This window comes from Schistocerca piceifrons, chromosome 1 (genome assembly GCF_021461385.2).
Source record: "Schistocerca piceifrons isolate TAMUIC-IGC-003096 chromosome 1, iqSchPice1.1, whole genome shotgun sequence".
Classification (NCBI taxonomy): domain Eukaryota; kingdom Metazoa; phylum Arthropoda; class Insecta; order Orthoptera; family Acrididae; genus Schistocerca; species Schistocerca piceifrons.
The window spans coordinates 282,077,949-282,098,483 of NC_060138.1; the positions used below are offsets into that span (position 1 = coordinate 282,077,949).

Here is a 20,535-nt window from a genome sequence, read left to right on the forward strand (position 1 = left end):
CGTGCTCGTGTGTGTGTGTGTGTGTGTGTGTGTGTGTGTGTGTGTGTGTGTGGTGGGGGGGGGGGGGGGGTCATACTCAATATAAGGCAGGTGTACCAGTTAGTTTGGCTCTCCAGTGTAAGACTCATAGACTTTCTAACTAATAGCACCCAGTACATAACCCTGGATGGCAAGTATTCATCAGGGATGAGAGTATTTCAGTGGTGCTCCAGTGAAGTGTTATAGGACCATTCTTGTACATGAATGATCTGATGAATAGGGTGGGCAGCAATCTGCAACTGTGATGACAAGACAGTGTCATTATTGTGCGACTGTATGAGGATACAGGATGATTTAGACAAAATTTCTTTTTAGAGTGATGAATGGCAGTTTGCTCTAAATGCAGAAAAAATTTAAGTTAACACAGATAAGTAGGAAAAGTAACCATGTACTGTCTGAATACAGCCTTATCAGTAGACTTTTAATTCATACATCATACTGAAATACATTTGCATATATACACACATCAAAAAAAGTTTTGCAGTGCCCCGATTCCCAGAACTCCTGAAGATAAATGTTGCCTGTGGACATTGTATCACAGACACAGTCCCTTTGACTGCCCAGAGATGTCACTAAACCCGCCCTACAATGTAAACAACCAAGCATGAGCACTGCCTATTAGACAGAGGGGGTCTGACAGCCAATCAGTTCCAGTCATTCCACCAGGTAGGAGATACACGGCTCATGTTGGCTGTAGTTCAACCACACCTAGACGGTCAATACTGCAGTTCAGTTGTGTCCGCATTGTTACTTTGTGCCAGGAAGGGCTCTCAGCAAGGGAAGTGTCCAGGCGTCTCTGAGTGAACCAAAGAGATGTCGTTCAGACATGGAGGAGACACGGAGAGACAGGAACTGTCAATGATGTGCCTCGCTCAGGCCGCCCAAGGGCTACTACTGCAGTGGAGGACTGCTACCTATGGATTATGGCTCAGAGGAACCCTGACAGCAATGCCACCATGGTGAATAATGCTTTTCGTGAAGTCACAGGACATTGTGTTAAGACTCAATCTGTGCGCAATAGGCTGCATGATGTGCAACTTCACTCCCGACGTCCATGGCGAGGTCCACCTTAGCAACCATGACACCATGGAGCGCGGTACAGATGGGCCCAAAAACATGCCGAATGGACAGCTCAGGATTGGCATCACGTTATCTTCACCAATGAGTGTCGCATATGCCTTCAATCAGACAATCGTCGGAGATGTGTTTGGAGGCAACCCGGTCAGCGTGAATGCCTTAGAAACACTGTCCAGCAAGTGCAGCAAGCTGGAGGTTCCCTGCTGTTTTGGGGTGGCATCATGTAGGGCCGACATACACCGCTGGTCGTCATGGAAGGTGCCATAACGGCTGTATGATATGTGAATGCCACCCTCCAATCGACAGTGCATCCATATCAGCAGCATATTGGTGAGGCATTCAGCTTCATGGATGTCAATTCGCGTCCCCACTATACACATTGTGTGAATGACTTCCTTCAAGATAACAACATCGCTCGACTAGAGTGGCCAGCATGTTCTCTAGACATGAACCCTATCGAACATCCCTGGGATAGATTGAAAAGGGATGTTTATGGATGATGTGACCCACCAACCACTGCGAGGGATCTACGCCGAATCGCCGTTGAGGAGTGGGACAATGTGGACCAACAGTGCCTTCATGAATTTGTGGATAGTATGTCATGATGAATAGAGGCATGTATCAACACAAGAGGACATGTTACTGAGTATTAGAGGTACCGGTAGGTACAGCAACCTGGACCACCACCTCTGAAGGTCTCGCTGTAAGGTGGTACAACATGCAATGTGAGGTTTTTGTGGGCAATAAAAAGGGCAGAAGTGATGTTTATGTTGATCTCTATTCCAATTTTCTGTACAGGTTCCGGAACTCTCTGAACTGAGGTGATCCAAAACTTTTTTTTGATTTGTGTACTTTGCATGCCACCTTACAATGTGTGGGGGAAGGTACTTTGTGTACTGGTGTCCTTAAGCCAGGTCTCCTGTTCTAGTCATATATGGTTTGCAGGAAGCTGGTAAGTCTCCATGTGAGCTTGAATCTCTCTGATTTTATCTTCATGGTCTTTTTGTGAGATTTATGTAGGAGGAAGCAATATACTAGTTGACTGTTATACAAATGGACACTCCCACAAATTTAAAAGTAGACCATACCATGACACAGAATGTCTGTGTTGCAGCATCAGCCACAAGAGTTGGCTGAGCATCTCCGTGACACTTTTTCACTTACTAAATGAATTTGTAATGAAATGTGCTGCTCTTCTTTAGATCTGGTACAGATCTCTGGTTGACAAGTAGTATACGAGTATTCCAGAATGAGATTTTCACTCTGCAGCGAGTTCAAGTCACGGTCCGGCATACAGTTTTAATCTGACAGGAAGTTTCAGTATATGAGTATTGGTTGAATGAATGTTTTGTGTGCTACTTCCATTGTTGATGGGCTACATTTGCTGAGGATTCTTCCACTGAATCTGGTTCTGGCATCTACCACACCTGCAATTAATTTTATGTGGTTGTTCCACTTGAAATCACTCCGTATGCATACTCCTTGATATTTTAGGGAAGCAATACATTAAGGTGTTATTCTGTACTCACAATATGTTACATTTGTTTATGTTGAGGGTTGATTTCCACTCCCTGCAACAAGTGTCAATCCTCCGCCAGTCTTCTTGTATTTCACTTCAATTTTCTAGCATTGCGACTTCCCTGTCTACAACAGCATCATCTGCAAAAAGCCTCATGGAACTTCTGACATTATCTATTAGGTCGTTTATATATATTGTGAAAAATAATGATCCTATAACACCCCATGGGGGCACATGTGAAGTTGCTTTCATACCTTAAGACTTCTCTAGGTGCAGAATGACGTTCTGTGTTCTATTTGCTAGAAACTCTTCAGTACAGTTGCATAGCTGCCCTGCTGTTCCATACATCCATATTTTATTCTTTAGGTGGCAGTGTGGAACTGTATTGAACACCTTCTGGAAGTCAGGGAACATGGCATTTACTCGGACACCCGTATCTATTGCTTTCTGGGTCCGGTGGATGAACAGAGTGGGCTGAGTTTCAAATTAACATATTTTTCAGAATACAAGTTGATTCCTACAGAGGAGATTTTCAGTTGACAGAAGTGTCATAATACATGAGCTTAAAAAATGTTCAAAAGTCTGTAACAGACTGACAGCAGAGATACAGGCCTATAGTTTTGTGCATCTGTTTGATGGCCCTTCTTGAAAAAGGCAATGACCTGCAGTTTTCTCCAATCATTAGGACTGCTTTGCTCATCAAGAGACCTGTGATACACAGCTGCTGCAAGAGGAGCAAGTTCTTTCACGCACTCTGTGTAAAATCAAATGGTACCCTGTCATGTCCAGTGGCCTTACCTCTTTTGAGTGATTTCAGTCACTTATTTCGATATCTGTCATTCTGTCAGTTGTGCAATGATTTAAAGAAGGAATTGCAGTGTGAACTTGTTCTGTGAAACAGTTTTTGAAAAAGCCATTTCATATTTTGGCTGTTTCTATGTTGTCCTCTGTTTCAATGCCACTATGGTCACAATGTGTCTAGACAGATGACTTTGACCAATTACTGATTTAAGATAATATCAAAACATCTTAGGATTTTCCAATTATTTTGACATCATTTAGTTTTTGTCTGCCTGTGAGAGGCTTTGGCTACATTTAAATTTGTGTTGAAGCTCTCTTTGCTTTTGTAGCAGCTTTCTAACACGGTTGTCAAGCCACAGTGGGTGTTTCCTCCCCCCCCCCCCCTCCCCCTGCCCCCCTCACAATGTTTCCCAGCACAAAGCTCTGTAAAGCAAATTGTGCAATGCTCTTGAACTTTATCCCTTGATGCTTAACATTATCTGTGCTGTATATGAAATTTTCATGTTGACTTGTCAAGTAATCTGAAATATGTCTCTTAATGCTCTTACTGAACAGAAGGATCTTCCTACTGAAATGTTTTAGTGGCTCTTGTTATGTCTTTGAAGCCAAGTCAGAACACTCACATTTGATCTGTCAGCTGAAGTATGTGTTAATTTAACTTTAATGTTACTGTCACCATTAAATATCTTCTTTATGTGGAAACCATGAAAAGTAGTATCTCTGTAGAACAGTGTGTAGCCCTGGAAAGACTTCAACTCTTCTCCTTTGCAGCTGTTATTGGTGCAAGGAAAAACAATATCTACTCTAATTATGAAATGACATCAACATTTCATCGTTGACTGTCTTGTATTTGTTTCACTGGGTGTACAGATCAAGATTACTTTGTAAATTAGTGCAGACACAATGTAAATTAAATATAACATCTGCCTTGAAGGCTTGACAAAAAGTAAGTGACATTTCAGTTAGAGGTTCTTTTGTTCATCATTTTTTTTTTTTTTTTATTCCTGGAGAGGATGTATACTCCCTGACAGTCAAGACACTGCCAAGCCGTGACATCAAAACAGAAAAGGCCCTGCCCACAGCAGGTGAAGACATTTATCGGTGTTGTGTCTTGCCGATTATTCAAACCGCACCCCTCTCCATTCAACTCTGCACAAATTTGAAACAAAATGACCATGCACAGTATGTGATTCGTGACATATTCCCTACCTAATACTAATTTACCATTTTGTCATTATCACCTTTCCTTGTCGTAAATAAGGTGTGAGAAATATCGTTTGCCTAAATGGCATGTAACACTATACTTCCCTTCTTTGTATTTTTATTTACAACCATATTCAGTGATGCTGGAATGGTCTTATGGTCACCGATTCCCTGATCTATTCTAACTGAGTCAAAAAGTTTGTGTCTGTCTGTCATCAGCAAGTTTAAGATGCTATATTCACAAGTCAGTTCTCTGATTAACTGCTAAAGGTAATTTCTGGATAAGGCACTAGAACAATTTCAGATGATTTTCTTTCCATACTACCTATACTAATCACATGAGATGGTAAGATTGGAATCTCTACCTTAAACTGTAACATGAGCAGGATATTTACAAGAAATATTCTCCAAGTTTCCCCTCAGATGTTCTACCATTACTGCTGTTGAGGCAGAAGGTCTATAAAAATATTCGATGACCATGTTCAATCTGCCTTAAACACTATCTTCACTCAAATTATTTTGCAGTCTAGATCTACACTAATATAATTAGATATTATCATAGTTTTTATTGCTGTAAACAAGCTTCCAGCACCAGCATTAAGCTTATCCTTTTTATACATTCCAGTCGGAGTTTAGAATTTCATTACTGTTTACATTTGATTTTAGCCAACTTTCTTTCCCTAGTACTATGTGGGAATTGTTACCAGTTCTGGGATTTTTCCATAGATCTTCCCACAGTCGATAAACATTCTATTGACCTTTTTCATTCTCCAATTTGCTATGATGAATGCTATGCTGTATGGGCTCAGGAAACATTTTATCAGGTTTCACAGAACAAGTTTATTGGATGTTGTGGGCTAATCAGTCCAGCATCGACTGTTGCAGATGAAATTCAACATACAGTTTGAACCAGGTTCTAGCATCAAATGCCTAAGGTCAACATTTTGAGCACTCAAAATTACACTGATATTTAATAAACACATAAACTGTAGCTGACAATGAAAAATCCCATAGCCTTGGGCTCTTGCATGGCACCATCCTATGTGAACCTATTTATGGGCCTTCTAGAGTACTTCTTCCTAAACACCCAGAATCCCAAACCCCTCACCTTATCCAGATTCATTGGTGATGTCTTTGTGATCTGGATTGAGGGTAAGGACACCCTATGCACATTCTTTCGGAACCTCAATACCTTCTCCCCCATTCGCATCACCGTGTCCTACTCAACCTAACAAGCCACTTTCCTCAATGTTGAGCCACACCTCAAAGATGGCTACATCAGTACCTCTGTCCCTATCAAATGTAGCACCTACAAGCAATACCTCCACTCTGACAGCCGCCACTCATTTCCTACCAAGGGGTCCCTTCCAAATTGTGTAGCCACACATGGCAGTCGCATCTGCAGTGACAAGCATTCCCTCTCAAAATATATCGTGGATCTCACTCAGAACTTTACAGACTGTAGTTACCCTCCAAACATTGCACAAAAATAGACCTCCCATGCCTTATCTTTCCAATCACCCACACGTCCCAAAGTTCCACAATCTGGCTACAGAGGAGTATCCCCCACATGACTCAGCACCACCCAGGACTGGAGCAACTGAATTAAATTCTCCGACAGTGTTTCGACTACCTCTTGTTGTGCCCTGAAATGAGAAATGTCCTACCCACTATCCTTCCCACCCCTCCCATAGTGGTATTCTGCCATCCACTGAACATGCACAATATCCTCATCCATCCCTACGCAACCCCTGCTCCCTACCTCATGCCTCATGGTTCATATCTGTGTAATAGACCTAGACACAAGACCTGTCCCATACATCCTCCCACCACCACCTATTCCAGTCCTTTCACGTACCTCACCTATCCCATCAAAGGCAGAGTTACCTGTGAAACCAGTCACAAGATCTACGAGCTATGGTGCAGCCACTGTGCTGCATTCTGTGTGGGCATGACAACCAACAAGCTGTCTATCCACATGAATGACCACCGACAAACTGTGGCCTAGAAACAACTGGACCTCCCTGTTGCTGAGCATGATGCCAAACATGACATCCTTCATTTCAATGACTGCTTCACAGCCTGTGTCACCTGGATCCTTTCCACCAAAAATTTCTGAATTGTGCAGGTGGAAATCCTCCCTGTAGATATATCATACATTCCCATAAACCTCCTGGCCTTAACCTTCGTAAAGTCATTGTCCTTACCCACTTACACATCTAGCCCTTTCACTGTTCGCGTTCCAACACTACACAGCCCTCTATTTCTACTTCACCAATGTACCCAGTCTTTTTACTTCTCTCCTTTTCTGCTAACCCCCCTCCCCGCTGATCTCTTTCCCGCCCTCTGTCTAATTTCATGACTGCACCTAGCTGTCTTACCCTCTCTCCACTTTGTCCTGCCTAACCCTGTATATTATCAGCGAATGTTTCGTGTAAATTGGAAATAAGTTCTACATATTGCTGGAGATAATATTTCCAAGAAGTCATCTCAAATTTATGATAAAATTAGAGGTACAGAAATGAAGTATTGATCATTAAAGGTGAAAATGATTATTTTATCATTGTTGTTCTTTAAGCCTGTTCGTTATTTTATGAAGAAGTGCTGTTGGCAATTAAATATATCATTATTTCTTCCAAAGTGACAAAAAATTATCCTCTGTATATGTACATCTACTTCTGTGCCACTGAGAAATGCAATGGCAGAGGAGAAGTCCAGTTGCACCGGTTATTAGGACTATCTCTCATTCCATTCATGTATGGATCATGGGAATAATGATTGCTTAAATGCCTTTGTGTGTGCTATAATTAGTGTAATCTCATCTTATTGATCCCTATGTGAGTGATATGTATGGGGTTGCAATATTTTCCTAGGTTCATCACTTGAAGTTAGTTCTAGAAACTTTCTAAGTAGTTTTTCGTGGGGTAATTTGTATCTGTCAACAAGACTCTACCGGGTCAGTTCTTTCAGCAAGTACATGACACTCTCCTATGGTATGCATATACACGGGAAAAATCAGCTTCTCAATAATGGTTGAAATTCATAGTGAAACCTTCAGCTGTCTTTTATTTTGCACAGTGCAACTAGTTTTGGCCACATTTTCTAGCTTAGAAGACCTAAAGGGCAGGAATGTTTTGCCATGATGTACATGATTACAAGTATATTGTCAGCAATATAACACTTGTACAGAGCAGTTGTCACCAGGAGACTTATTCACTTTGAAAGTCAGTTTAGTTTGTTATTGACTTTCAATGTGAATAAGCCTTCTGGTGACAACTGCTCTGTACAAGTATTATATTGTTGATGATTGTATTGACTGTGGTTCATCTGCAACAGGAACTTGTAATTGTTTATGTCATAGTATAATATTACTGCCATTTATGCCTGCTAAGACTGAAAATGGTCTGTGACCTAATCTAGTAGCAGTGTGCAAAATAAAAAGCAGCTGGAGGTTTTTGCCATGAATTTCAACTCTCCCATGGGCTGAACAAACTGTAACCATTTGTGCTGCCCTTCTTTGTATCTGTTCTATATCCCCTATTAGTCCTATTTGGTGTGGGTCCCAGACACTTGAGCAATTTTCTAGGATGGATCACAAAAGTATCTTTTATGGAGTCTTTTTTGTAGACTGATTGCATTTCACTAGCATTGTGCTAATGAACTGCAGTCTGCAACCTACTTTACATACGACTAAGACCATTCGATCTTTCCATTTCAAATCCCTACAAATAGTCATTCCAAGGTATTTGTATGAGTTGACCGATTGCAACTGTGACTCATTGATAGTCAAAGCATTCTATGTTTTTTTTTTTTCATTTTGAAAATTGTGCAATTTTACATTTTGAACATGTAAAGCAAGTTGCCAATCTTCGCACCTCTAGATGTACTGTGGGGGAGGGGCGGTACATTGACCATCAGTACTGCATGAGTCCAGGGCTGCTGACATATAACACGAAAGCTTGTTTCTGATATTTAAAAAAATGGTTTTAACTGTAGAAGAGTAAGTCACAGTCAACTTAATACACTTTTTTTTCCAGATCTGCCTGCTTTGAAGAAACATTCTATAGCAGGAGCAAGAATGGGTTTCACAGGAAAGCAGGTTATACATCCCAATCAAGTGCGTATAGTGCAAGATGCCTTTTCACCTACACCAGAAAAAGTACAGTGGGCAACTGATCTTATTGCAGCCTTCAATGAACATCAGCTCAAAGGGAAAGTAAGAAAGTTTAGTTAAACAACATCGGGGAATATTTATGCAGTAAAAGTAGTATATATATTCTGCTCTGAATTTTTTCAGGTTTCCTTTAATACCAATATATGTTCCTCCTCTTTACATTATCTACTCGTCTTCAGTTTACCATCACAAACGGCAGAGCCATATGTAATTCTATTTTTATATAAGATCTGGTTTTTGAACCTGATGCCACACTGTAATGGCAGTGTACTTTCATTTTAAAGTTTTTGTGTAAGTGAGACAGCCAGTAAATGCAGCAGTAATAAGTCATTCAGCCATGTCCAGAAGAGTGTGAATATACAGGGTGTATTTTAAAGGAATGTAGAAAATGAAAGGGCTGGTGGAGTGGGTCGTAAGAAGCGTATTTCACATAACAGCCCATGTCTGCATCCCTTAGCGTAAGGCACTAGGCATCTCTGAACAATGCAATCTGAGCCATCATGGTAGCAGATCTGCAGGGCAACGATTTCAATGTATTTGTGACATCAAGGTAAAAGAGACATTATGTTGAAGTTTCATGACCTTGATTTGCAAATGCTGTAGTTGACATAGTTGCAGCTTTCCAGGCAGTACAGCACTCTGAGTTTTCTGCCTCTTATTGATGTGAACGCATTGCTTTTGGCTTTGAAAATGCCTGTTTGATAGGTGTTGCATAGGAGGCAGCACCTGTGCACACTGGAGAATCTGGCTTGCCCTGCATAATTTTGTTGTCAAATGAGGACACTCTTGGGTTTGTTACTGTCTGGAGCAGAGAAGAAATGGAGCATTATTCTTAGGGGGAAATGGCAGATATGCACTGTGTTTATGGGGCAACAAATGGAAAACTCTCACGCTGCCCAGCATTTGTACATTTGGCAGTTTCTGAATCATTGAGCGCCAGATACATACACATTCACTGCCATCCACAGGAGAAACAAGTTCACTTGAGGTATGTTTTCCACTGTTATGTTCTCGTAATGACACTTACGCATTTAAAGCCTACTTCAAAACCTGGTGTATTCATTTTGTGTTACAGGTGTACAGGCCTGACAAACACGGTCGTCAACACACAGTGCATAGACCAGGGCTTGAAGAGGAGACATTAGCGCTGCTGGAAAACAGACTCGCAAGAAGCTCATGGCGTGTTGGTGGGGAATGGGCATAAGCCATTCCACAGTTTGGCTTGTGTGGCATAAAGGTGATTTGTACCTCAACTGCCTTCAGAAGGTTCACACCATTAACCCAGACAATTTTCCGTGTTGAATTGAATTCTGCGAGTGGTTTTGCAAAGGTGTGCCATTCAATTGGAATTTCTGAACTGTGTACTTTTTATGGATGAGCCATCATTTACATGAGAGGGTATGTTCAACAGCCGCATTCTACACTTGTGGGCACAGGGAAAACCACATGCCACCTTTTTTTGTGCTCACCAAGATTGCTTTTCTGTCAAAATTTGAGCCAGCTTGGTAGGCAGTAATCTGGTCAGTCCATACATGTTCCCCTGGTGACTGAACACAAACAGTTACTTAATCTTTTTATGAGAAACTGCCAGAGTTATGGGAACATGGTCCACTCAGTGTGTGACAGCAAATATGGTACCAACACATTGGTGCACCTGTGTACTTCACACATACAGTGTGAATGCTTTTGGATGAAACCTTTGGTGAGAACTGGATAGGGTGTGGTGGGCTGGTGGCATGGTCTGCATGTTCCCCAGACTTGACACTCATTGATTTTTTTCTTCTGGGGCCACCTGAAATCAATTGTCTATGAAACATCCATTGAGACTGATGAACAGCTGACAACATGCATTATGGCACTCTCTGATGCAATTTCCATTTTGCCAGGAGTGTTTGAAAGAGTGCAACATTCATTCCAGCATCATTGCATGGCATGCATTCAAGCAGAAGGGTGTAATTTTGAGCACTTTTTGCAACTTTTTTCAAGTAAAGGTTATAAAACTTCACCTTGACTTTTCATTTAGCTTGACACCACATATGCATTGAAAACATAGCTCTGCAGACCTGCTACCATGACAGCTTAAATGGCATATTGTGCGCCTACCCTCTTCATGGCGTCTGATGCTGTTCAATGACATCTACCACCATATGATAAGGGATGCAGACATGGGTTGCTATGTGAAATATGCACTCTATACATTGGGTTGGTGCATCCATTTGTAGTTTTTCTCATAAGTTTAATAAGCTCAACAGACACACATAAGAGACTTTAGTCATCAGTAACATATTCTCCTTCACTGTTAACAACAGTCTGCCAGCACTGAGGTGATTTTTATATTCAACGGCTGTAGAAAGCACATGGTTTTGAGATGAAGAACTGCTTAAAGGTTGTGTGATAGAAAGTGGGAAAGGTGAAAATCCGAGGGTGCAGAATCAAGGTGGATTTAGAATGACTTCCCAACCCAGCTGCTGTATAGTATTTTTTGTCAGTGTAGCTGAATGTGGGCAAGTGTTATCGTGGGTAGTATCACTTCACGCAATGTTCCTGGTTCTTGTTCTTGAATTGCATCTGCAAGACATCTCAGTTGTTGGACAGTAAATGTCAGCAGTGGTAATTACACCTTGGGGAAGTAATATGTAGTACACCACACCATCAATGTTTCACCGTGTGCATGACATTATGTTTTGTGGATACAAGCAGTGTTTTGTAGGGGAGATGCTGCTTTGTTTGAGCTCAACTATTCCTTTCTTTTCCTTATGCTACCATAAAGACACTGCTTCTTATGACCAGCAATGATACAGGATAGGAATGATCATATTGTTCATGAGACACTTGATGATGAGCGAGCAGAGATGCACATATGGACATCCACAGATTTTTGCAATTTTTGGCTGAGAGCTCACAGTACCCATACACCCAATTTTTGACCTTCCTCATTGCCTATAAATGTCACATGATGGTGGAATGATCACAGTTTGTCACCTTTGTCAGTTCGCATGTACACTGATGTGGATCATTGTAGATTAATGTGTTTAAATGATCTTCATGAAACACCAAAGGTCTTCCTGAACATGGAGAGTCACTAATGTCAAATGCAACCTTCTCAAAATGAATAAATCTTTCCTTGGTGTGCTCTGTCCATTGGCATTATCCCCATACACAGCACAAATGTTTCTAGCTGCCTCCACTGCCATCACCCTTGTATTCTATTCAAACAGATGAATATGTTGGAAATGTTCCCATTTCTCCCATTGGCACTCCATTTTCTAGCATCCACAGCTCCACTCACTATCTCCATATGACAAAATGACAATATGTAAAATCAAATAACAACAATGAACTACAAATAAAAAAATGACAATCGATAAGTAAATCTTTATCAATTGGAATATCAACATGCAAAACATAAATGCTTCAAACTTACTTACCAACTTAATAAAATACACTATCTGATCTCTACGTAATGCAGAGTTGACCACCAGATATCACAAGATGTGAACCTGCCAGTATAAAACTAGGTGGGAAGTATTCTGCCATCAGTAGCAAAGCAGCAACAGCAGTATGGGTCAGTCCAAAGAGTTCAGTGACTATGAATGTGGACTGGTCACTGGACGTCCCCTGAGTAACATATCCACCAGGGTCATTTCAACCCTTGTAAAGCTGCCCAAGTTGACCATTGGTAATTTGAGTTTGAAATGGAAATGCAAAAGATCAACAACAGCTAAACCTAGACCAGACAGACCTCATGTACTGACAGAAAAGGACCATCGAGCTCTGTGGACAGTGGACAACACCACATTCCTCCTTTCTCAAACTTCCGCACCCTCATCGTATAGTCCTGGGCAATGTGATGATAGTGAGGAGGCACGGAGGTGGGGAGGGGTAGTGAGGTCTGAATGCAGATGTAGATGGGGAGATAGGTACTGAAGAGATGGCTTGTCTGCACTCCACTATCCACACTGCAACTGACCAGGAACACCAGCTGAAAACCCAGCCACAGGATCTATGCCCACATCCTGAGATGCAGACACTGTGGTCAGGGTGACAGCAGGCAGAGCTTGAGGGTAGTCATGGTGGCTGTCCAGGGACATCAGCTCTTGCTGCAGGACCAGCAGCGATGTCAATCTCCCCCAATACGGCACCGATCGTGACAAGCGGAGAGGTGAAGGTGACAGCCCATGCCAAGTTGGATCTGTGGACAAACATTCTGCTGCAGAATCACTGATTTAAAAGCACTACAGGTGGTTCCGGTGATGCCGATGAAGCTCAGGGAACCTTGAGTGGCATAAAATGAGTGACCCAAGACCTGTGTGATGACACCATGCTCCCAACACTGTATCTTTTCAAAAACTTTGCAGAAAACTTGCTTGCTGTTGAAACTTTATCTGAGCTGATGGAATGAACTGTTTTTATGGTGGCCACAGAAGATGCAATAGGGTATGGTGACAACAACTGTGTACTAATTCTGCTGGTGACTTTCCGTCAAGTGGCAACGAGCAGCATAAGGAAATAAAAGTCTTTAAGGCTTGCTGCCTTGTGTGGGAGGAATGGAGTTTCTCTATGTGCGTTTTGAGAGTTTGGATGAACTGTTCAGTTTCACTCTTGGACTGAGGATGACAAAGAGGAGTTGTCACCTAGTGTATGCCACTGTTGGCACAAAACTGTTGAAAACTGGCTGACATGAACTGTGGTCCATTCCCTGAGACAAGGACCTCAGGGAGACCTTTGAGACAAAAAATAGAGGACAAATCTGTACTATACTAACAGTAGTGGTAGATGTCATGGAGACTACAAATGGAAATTTACTGTATACTCTACCACCAACATTATCGTGTGTTCCAGAATGGACCCAAAAAGTTGTTGCGTAAACATTGCCATGGTCCCAATGGACACAGTCACTGTAAAAAGCATTGCAGTGGAACAGACTGATACTCCACACTAGCTGTAGAACAGCATGTCATTTGCTGAATTTGGGTACCCATGTCCTGCCAAGTACAATGATGTCAGGTGAGTTGCTTTGTGTAAACTACACCCCCGTGAACATGGTATAATGAAGGCAAAACTACACACTGGAGGGACTGAGGAATCACAACTTGTGCTTCATCATTCTCTGTACTTAGCAGGAGGACCCCTGACCGCGCAAATAGTGTGTTACAATGTCAAAAGTAGTGATGTACCACTGGATAAGGAATTTCTTTCAAACTGTGTGGCCACCTATGAACAGTATTGCAAAACAACCTAAAGAACTTGGTCAGTAGTAGTTGCACAAGCAATATGTTGAAAGTCAAGAGAGAAATTTTGGGGAACTGCAAAATGTTGAGTGTCAATTTGATGACATGATTTCTCAGAAGAATGAGAAACATTGTTGGTAGCAACTGGTCACCAATAAAAGTCAGAGTTCTAATGTTGTGCAACAGGCCTGTACAACAACTCGTGTTGATAATTAGACAATAACAGAGCCCAACATTTCAATTTTTCCACTACCGATGGTGGGACAGGCTTGGGAGGACTGAACAAAAGCTGATGATCCATAACTAAATAGAACCTACAACCATACAAGTATTGGTGGAACTAGGTAACATCATGGATAAAGGTGCACACCTCTTTTAAAGTTGTCTATAATTGCATTGTACTTCGTTGAGAGATTTTGAGGCAAAAGTAATGGGCCTACATAACCCCTGCTCCCATCCCCTTAGCTCATGGATCATACCACTGTAATAGATCTAGATGTAAGACCTGTCCCATACATTCTCCCACCACCGCCTTCTCTAGTCCAGTAACAAACATCACTTATCCCATCAAAGATAAGACTACCTGCGAAACCAGTCATGTGATTTACAAGATAAGCTGCAACCACTGTGTTGCATTCTACATGGACATGACAACCAACAAGCTGTCTGTCCACATGAATGGCCACTGACAAACTGTGGCCAAGAAACAAGTGGACCACCCTGTTGCTGAGCTCACTGCCACAATGCCAAACATGACATCCTTCATTTCAATGACTGCTTCACAGCCTGTGCCACATGGATCCTTCCCACTAACACCAGGTTTTCTCAGTAGTGCAGATGCAAACCTCCCTGCAATACATCCTACATTCCTGTAACCCTCCTGGCCTCCACCTCCGTTAGTCACTCCGCAACCATCCAGCCCCTTCCCTGTTCCCATTCCAGCACTACACAGTCCTTATTCCACCATTGCACCCAGTATTTTTACTTCTCTCCTTTTCCGCTAACCCCCCCAAACCCCCACCTCTCCCCTGCCCTCCATCTAACCTGCAGCACTTCACTGTCTGCCACACCTACCTTACTATCCCTCCTCTTCCCCGCCCCAGCCTCCTCCTTACCCCCACCCAGTTGCCAATCCCATCATGCACTGGTGCCACTGCTCGGGACCAAAATTCGGGTGCTTATATATTATCAAAATAGTAGGAAAAAAAATTGCGTCTTTTTAACTATTTCTTATACTACAAGGGTTAGGTCAAATTATTTGTTTGAATCATGGAATTAATAAATATAGTTATGCAAACAATACTTTTGATGAAACTGGAAATTCTCTTGGAATTAATTAAGAGCTGGCTTTGCTAACATGTTTCTGAATAGAGCCAATTAAATACTTAAAGAATGCTAGTATTTTGTCTTCCAAATGTTTATAACTAGTACAGAATTTATATTTTTTTATAAGTCAACAATAGAATTTAAGTAAAGAAACAATTACTGATTTCACTCTATAAAGAAAGTATTAACTAGGAATAGTCAAAATAAATTATAAAATCAATTACATACATAAAACTAAACACAAAATTAGAACTGGTTCTATATTCTTTAAAACTAAGGGCCAACCTTTCCTTTTATGGAAATGCAGATTATACTCACGTATGCAGAGTTAATCAGTTTAACAATTTAAAGGCACTTCTAAAGCTGCTATCCTGATAAAATTCACACACAACATAGATTAAAGTGTGTAGATCAAGAAAATAATATTTTTGAAAAATCACTTTTTTGGACCAAAATTCATTACATCCCCCCTTGAACTTTCCATGAATTAAACACCTTTAAAATCTACAGCCATGCCGCTCTGGCATGTTTTCTAAAGGTATCTACCCACGTTTCATGAAGTTGTTGTCTTAGTCTTTTCTTATCACTGTAATGAATTTCCTTGATCCATTAACTATTTAGTTGCCAGGCTACATTATCCGGTTATTACATCTTCCACTTCAGTGTTCCCTTGTAACTTTTTTAGTCTTCCTAGCAATTGCCAACATATCTCTTCTTAATCTATTAAGTGCTTCCACTTGTTGTTGAAGTTTATTTGCACAAGAGACAAAACAGTACACTGTTGTTGTTGTTGTGGTCTTCAGTCCTGAGACTGGTTTGATGCAGCTCTCCATGCTACTCTATCCTGTGCAAGCTTTTTCATCTCCCAGTACCTACTGCAACCTACATCCTTCTGAATCTGCTTAGTGTATTCATCTCTTGGTCTCCCTCTACAATTTTTACCCTCCACGCTGCCCTCCAATACTAAATTGGTGATCCCTTGATGCCTCAGAACATGTCCTACCAACCGATCCCTTCTTCTGGTCAAGTTGTGCCACAAACTTCTCTTCTCCCCAATTCTATTCAATACTTCCTCATTAGTTATGTGATCTACCCATCTAATCTTCAGCATTCTTCTGTAGCACCACATTTCAAAAGCTTCTATTCTCTTCTTGTCCAAACTATTTATCGTCCATGTTTCACTTCCATACATGGCTACACTCCATACGAATACTTTCAGAAATGACTTCCTGACACTTAAATCTATACTCGATGTTAACAAATTTCTCTTCTTCAGAAACGCTTTCCTTGCCATTGCCAGCCTACATTTTATATCCTCTCTACTTCGACCATCATCAGTTATTTTGCTCCCCAAATAGCAAAACTCCTTTACTACTTTAAGTGCCTCATTTCCTAATCTAATTCCCTCAGCATCACCCGACTTAATTAGACTACATTCCATTATCCTTGTTTTGCTTTTGTTGATGTTCATCTTATATCCTCCTTTCAAGACACTGTCCATTCCATTCAACTGCTCTTCCAAGTCCTTTGCTGTCTCTGACAGAATTACAATGTCATTGGCGAACCTCAAAGTTTTTATTTCTTCTCCATGAATTTTAATACCTACTCCGAATTTTTCTTTTGTTTCCTTTACTGCTTGCTCAATATACAGATTGAACAACATCGGGGAGAGGCTACAACCCTGTCTTACTCCCTTCCCAACCACTGCTTCCCTTTCATGTCCCTCGACTCTTATAACTGCCATCTGGTTTCTGTACAAATTGTAAATAGCCTTTCGCTCCCTGTATTTTACCCCTGCCACCTTTAGAATTTGAAAGAGAGTATTCCAGTCAACATTGTCAAAAGCTTTCTCTAAGTCTACAAATGCTAGAAACGTAGGTTTGCCTTTCCTTAATCTTTCTTCTAAGATAAGTCGTAAGGTCAGTATTGCCTCATGTGTTCCAACATTTCTACGGAATCCAAACTGATCTTCCCCGAGGTTGGTTTCTACTAGTTTTTCCATTCGTCTGTAAAGAATTCGTGTTAGTATTTTGCAGCTGTGACTTATTAAGCTGATAGTTCGGTAATTTTCACATCTGTCAACACCTGCTTTCTTTGGGATTGGAATTATTATATTCTTCTTGAAGTCTGAGGGTATTTCACCTGTTTCATACATCTTGCTCACCAGATGGTAGAGTTTTGTCAGGACTGGCTCTCCCATGGCCGTCAGTAGTTCCAATGGAATATTGTCTACTCTGGGGGCCTTGTTTCGACTCAGGTCTTTCAGTGCTCTGTCAAACTCTTCACGCAGTATCGTATCTCCCATTTCATCTTCATCTACATCCTCTTCCATTTCCATAATATTGTCCTCAAGTACATCGCCCTTGTATAGACCCTCTATATACTCTTTCCACCTTTCTGCTTTCCCTTCTTTGCTTAGAACTGGGTTTCCATCTGAGCTCTTGATATTCATACAAGTCGTTCTCTTATCTCCAAAGGCCTCTTTAATTTTCCTGTAGGCGATATCTATCTTACCCCTAGTGAGATAGGCCTCTACATCCTTACATTTGTCCTCTAGCCATCCCTGCTTAGCCATTTTGCACTTCCTGTCGATCTCATTTTTGAGACGTTTGTATTCCTTTTTGCCTGTTTCACTTGCTGCATTTTTATATTTTCTCCTTTCATCAATTAAATTCAGTATTTCTTCTGTTACCCAAGGATTTCTACTAGCCCTCGTCTTTTTACCTACTTGATCCTCTGCTGCCTTCACTACTTCATCCCTCAAAGCTACCCATCCTTCTTCTACTGTATTTATTTCCCCCATTCCTGTCAATTGCTCCCTTATGCTCTCCCTGAATCTCTGTACAACCTCTGGTTCTTTTAGTTTATCCAGGTCCCATCTCCTTAAATTCCCACCTTTTTGCAGTTTCTTCAGTTTTAATCTACAGGTCATAACCAATAGATTGTGGTCAGAGTCCACATCTGCCCCTGGAAATGTCTTACAATTTAAAACCTGGTTCCTAAATCTCTGTCTTACCATTTTGCGATCGCGCCTGAAAATTGCGGTTAGATGCATCGCCATAATATTGTGTAGTGAAGATGATTAAATCTGGCAGCATATCCGTGAAGAGCATAAACATGTAAGTAATCTCCGGAATCACGACTAGAGACATTCTCTGTATCAAAATTAATGAAGTCCACATATGATCCTTTCCAGTTTAAGAATCTGAAAACTTCCTGTAATGTTGCCAAGATTAGTTTTGTTCATATGGAGCAGCGTTGTTTAATCTTCTTTCAGTTCTGAATTTATCAATATCCTGATGAAGTCTATTGGAAGCTGTGTGATTGGCATACTCATCAACATTCTGACAAAGGTTGAACCAGTGTTGGAAGAAGGACAAGGTCGGCCCCAAATGCAGGCCTGAAAGATGGTGGAATATTCCATAAATAACTTTGGAGTTCCCTTTTGTATGTGTTCTCTGCCAACTGTTATCATTTATATTGAAATATGTATCTCCTGGCAGCTTTCTTTTATTTCATACCTCTAATGGCTTTTCACGCTTCATCTGGCATGAATTCCAGGATATCACTGTATTCATTATTAGCTATCTGGATTTCTGAATCATCTCTTGAAGTATACAAAAAAATCAAAGAAATATGGGAATGCATTGTACAGTTTTCTCTCTGTTGTTACTTACTGTGCCATTGTAAATGATGAAATGTAATTTGTACATCTTTGTTTTATTTTCTTTATCATTTTGAGTTGTTTTTATTACCAAAAGTTCATTGTGCCTTTTTGTATTAGCTTTAAGATGATTCTGGGTAGTTTTATGTAAATGAGCATATTCTGTGGTGTTCCTACAATTGTTCACTTGAAATCTCTTCTTCTTTCAACAGTTATATTATTCCATTTGGAATTTTTTTATGTATTCAACATCTTTTGCTGTTTGCATAAGTGATTTTGCTAAATAACTGCCACTTTTATCTCTCTCTGTGAAATCATAATTTTCTAAGAGGCTGAAATTTGTAATATTCTTGTCCTTTGGCCATTCTCGAAGTGAAGATTTAATTCAAGCAGTGAATGGTAAATATTATTGTGCTTGCCTCTGGTTGATCATGTATATGTCAATTGTGGACTGAATTATGCAATATATGATGGAAGACAATGATTGGGCACACTGTTGAAATATCTTGAATAAATCTGATGACACTTTTCACAAACATGTGCCATAAATTCTTCCATTTCAATACAATAATCTTCCTACAACAAGTACTTAATTCTTTGAGAACACTATTAATAACATCGACTTCAGACTGACAGCTCAGTATAGCGATTACTTACAGTCTCCATTTGTCTTCCAAAGTCTGTAAGTAATTGTTTTAGTATGGTATTTAATTCTGAGATGAGCCACATATCCAAGAGCAATACATGGAGTGTCAATAACGTGCCTATGTAGGTACTACTTCTCACCACCCCATCTTGAAGACAAATGTCATCCCTCAACATGGCTGACCACACGAAAATAAATGGTAAATTCACTCAATAGTTGTATGCTCCTATATAATCATTTATTATATTGTTTTATCATTGATGAGTTTCATTCATTGGAAAGGCAAACTTGGGCTTACACATCATTCTTCTGAAGTCATACATAACACCTCACATCCCGCTCACTCAGACAGATAATTTCACGACAAACTCAGTTACTATATTTTAGTCAGCTGTTAACTTCCATTAATAAATAATGGCTCTCTCAAGTGTAATCAATCCCTTATATAAAAATCTTTGCATACTTCCACCAATAGCTTTCTTTTAGGAATATTAGGATTCTTGCTTTTCTTTCCTAGCTATCTCAGTATTTTTCTTGATATAACAATACACCTGTAATAAGGTTTCAGTGGTCATTAAGTATAGAGCTTGGACATGTGAATGTAATATATTCTTAATTATATATAAATACAAAGATGAGGTGACTTACCGAACAAAAACGCTGGCAGGTCGATAGACACACAAACAAACACAAACATACACACAAAATTCAAGCTTTCGCAACAAATTGTTGCCTCATCAGGAAAGAGGGAAGGAGAGGGGAAGACGAAAGGAAGTGGGTTTTAAAGGAGAGGGTAAGGAGTCATTCCAATCCCGGGAGCGGAAAGACTTACCTTAGGGGGAAAAAAGAACAGGT

At 40.6% G+C, this 20,535-nt stretch overlaps 1 protein-coding gene across 2 annotated transcripts in view; it reads left to right on the plus strand.

Annotated features, from left to right (window-relative positions):
• LOC124776928 (citramalyl-CoA lyase, mitochondrial-like) overlaps positions 1–20,535 on the plus strand; it is a 199,440-nt gene that overhangs the window by 153,948 nt on the left and 24,957 nt on the right. For both annotated transcript variants that reach the window (XM_047252534.1, XM_047253289.1), the window contains exon 7: positions 8,677–8,855. In XM_047252534.1, the coding sequence (XP_047108490.1) occupies positions 8,677–8,855 (179 nt within the window). The remainder of the gene's footprint in view (positions 1–8,676; positions 8,856–20,535) is intronic.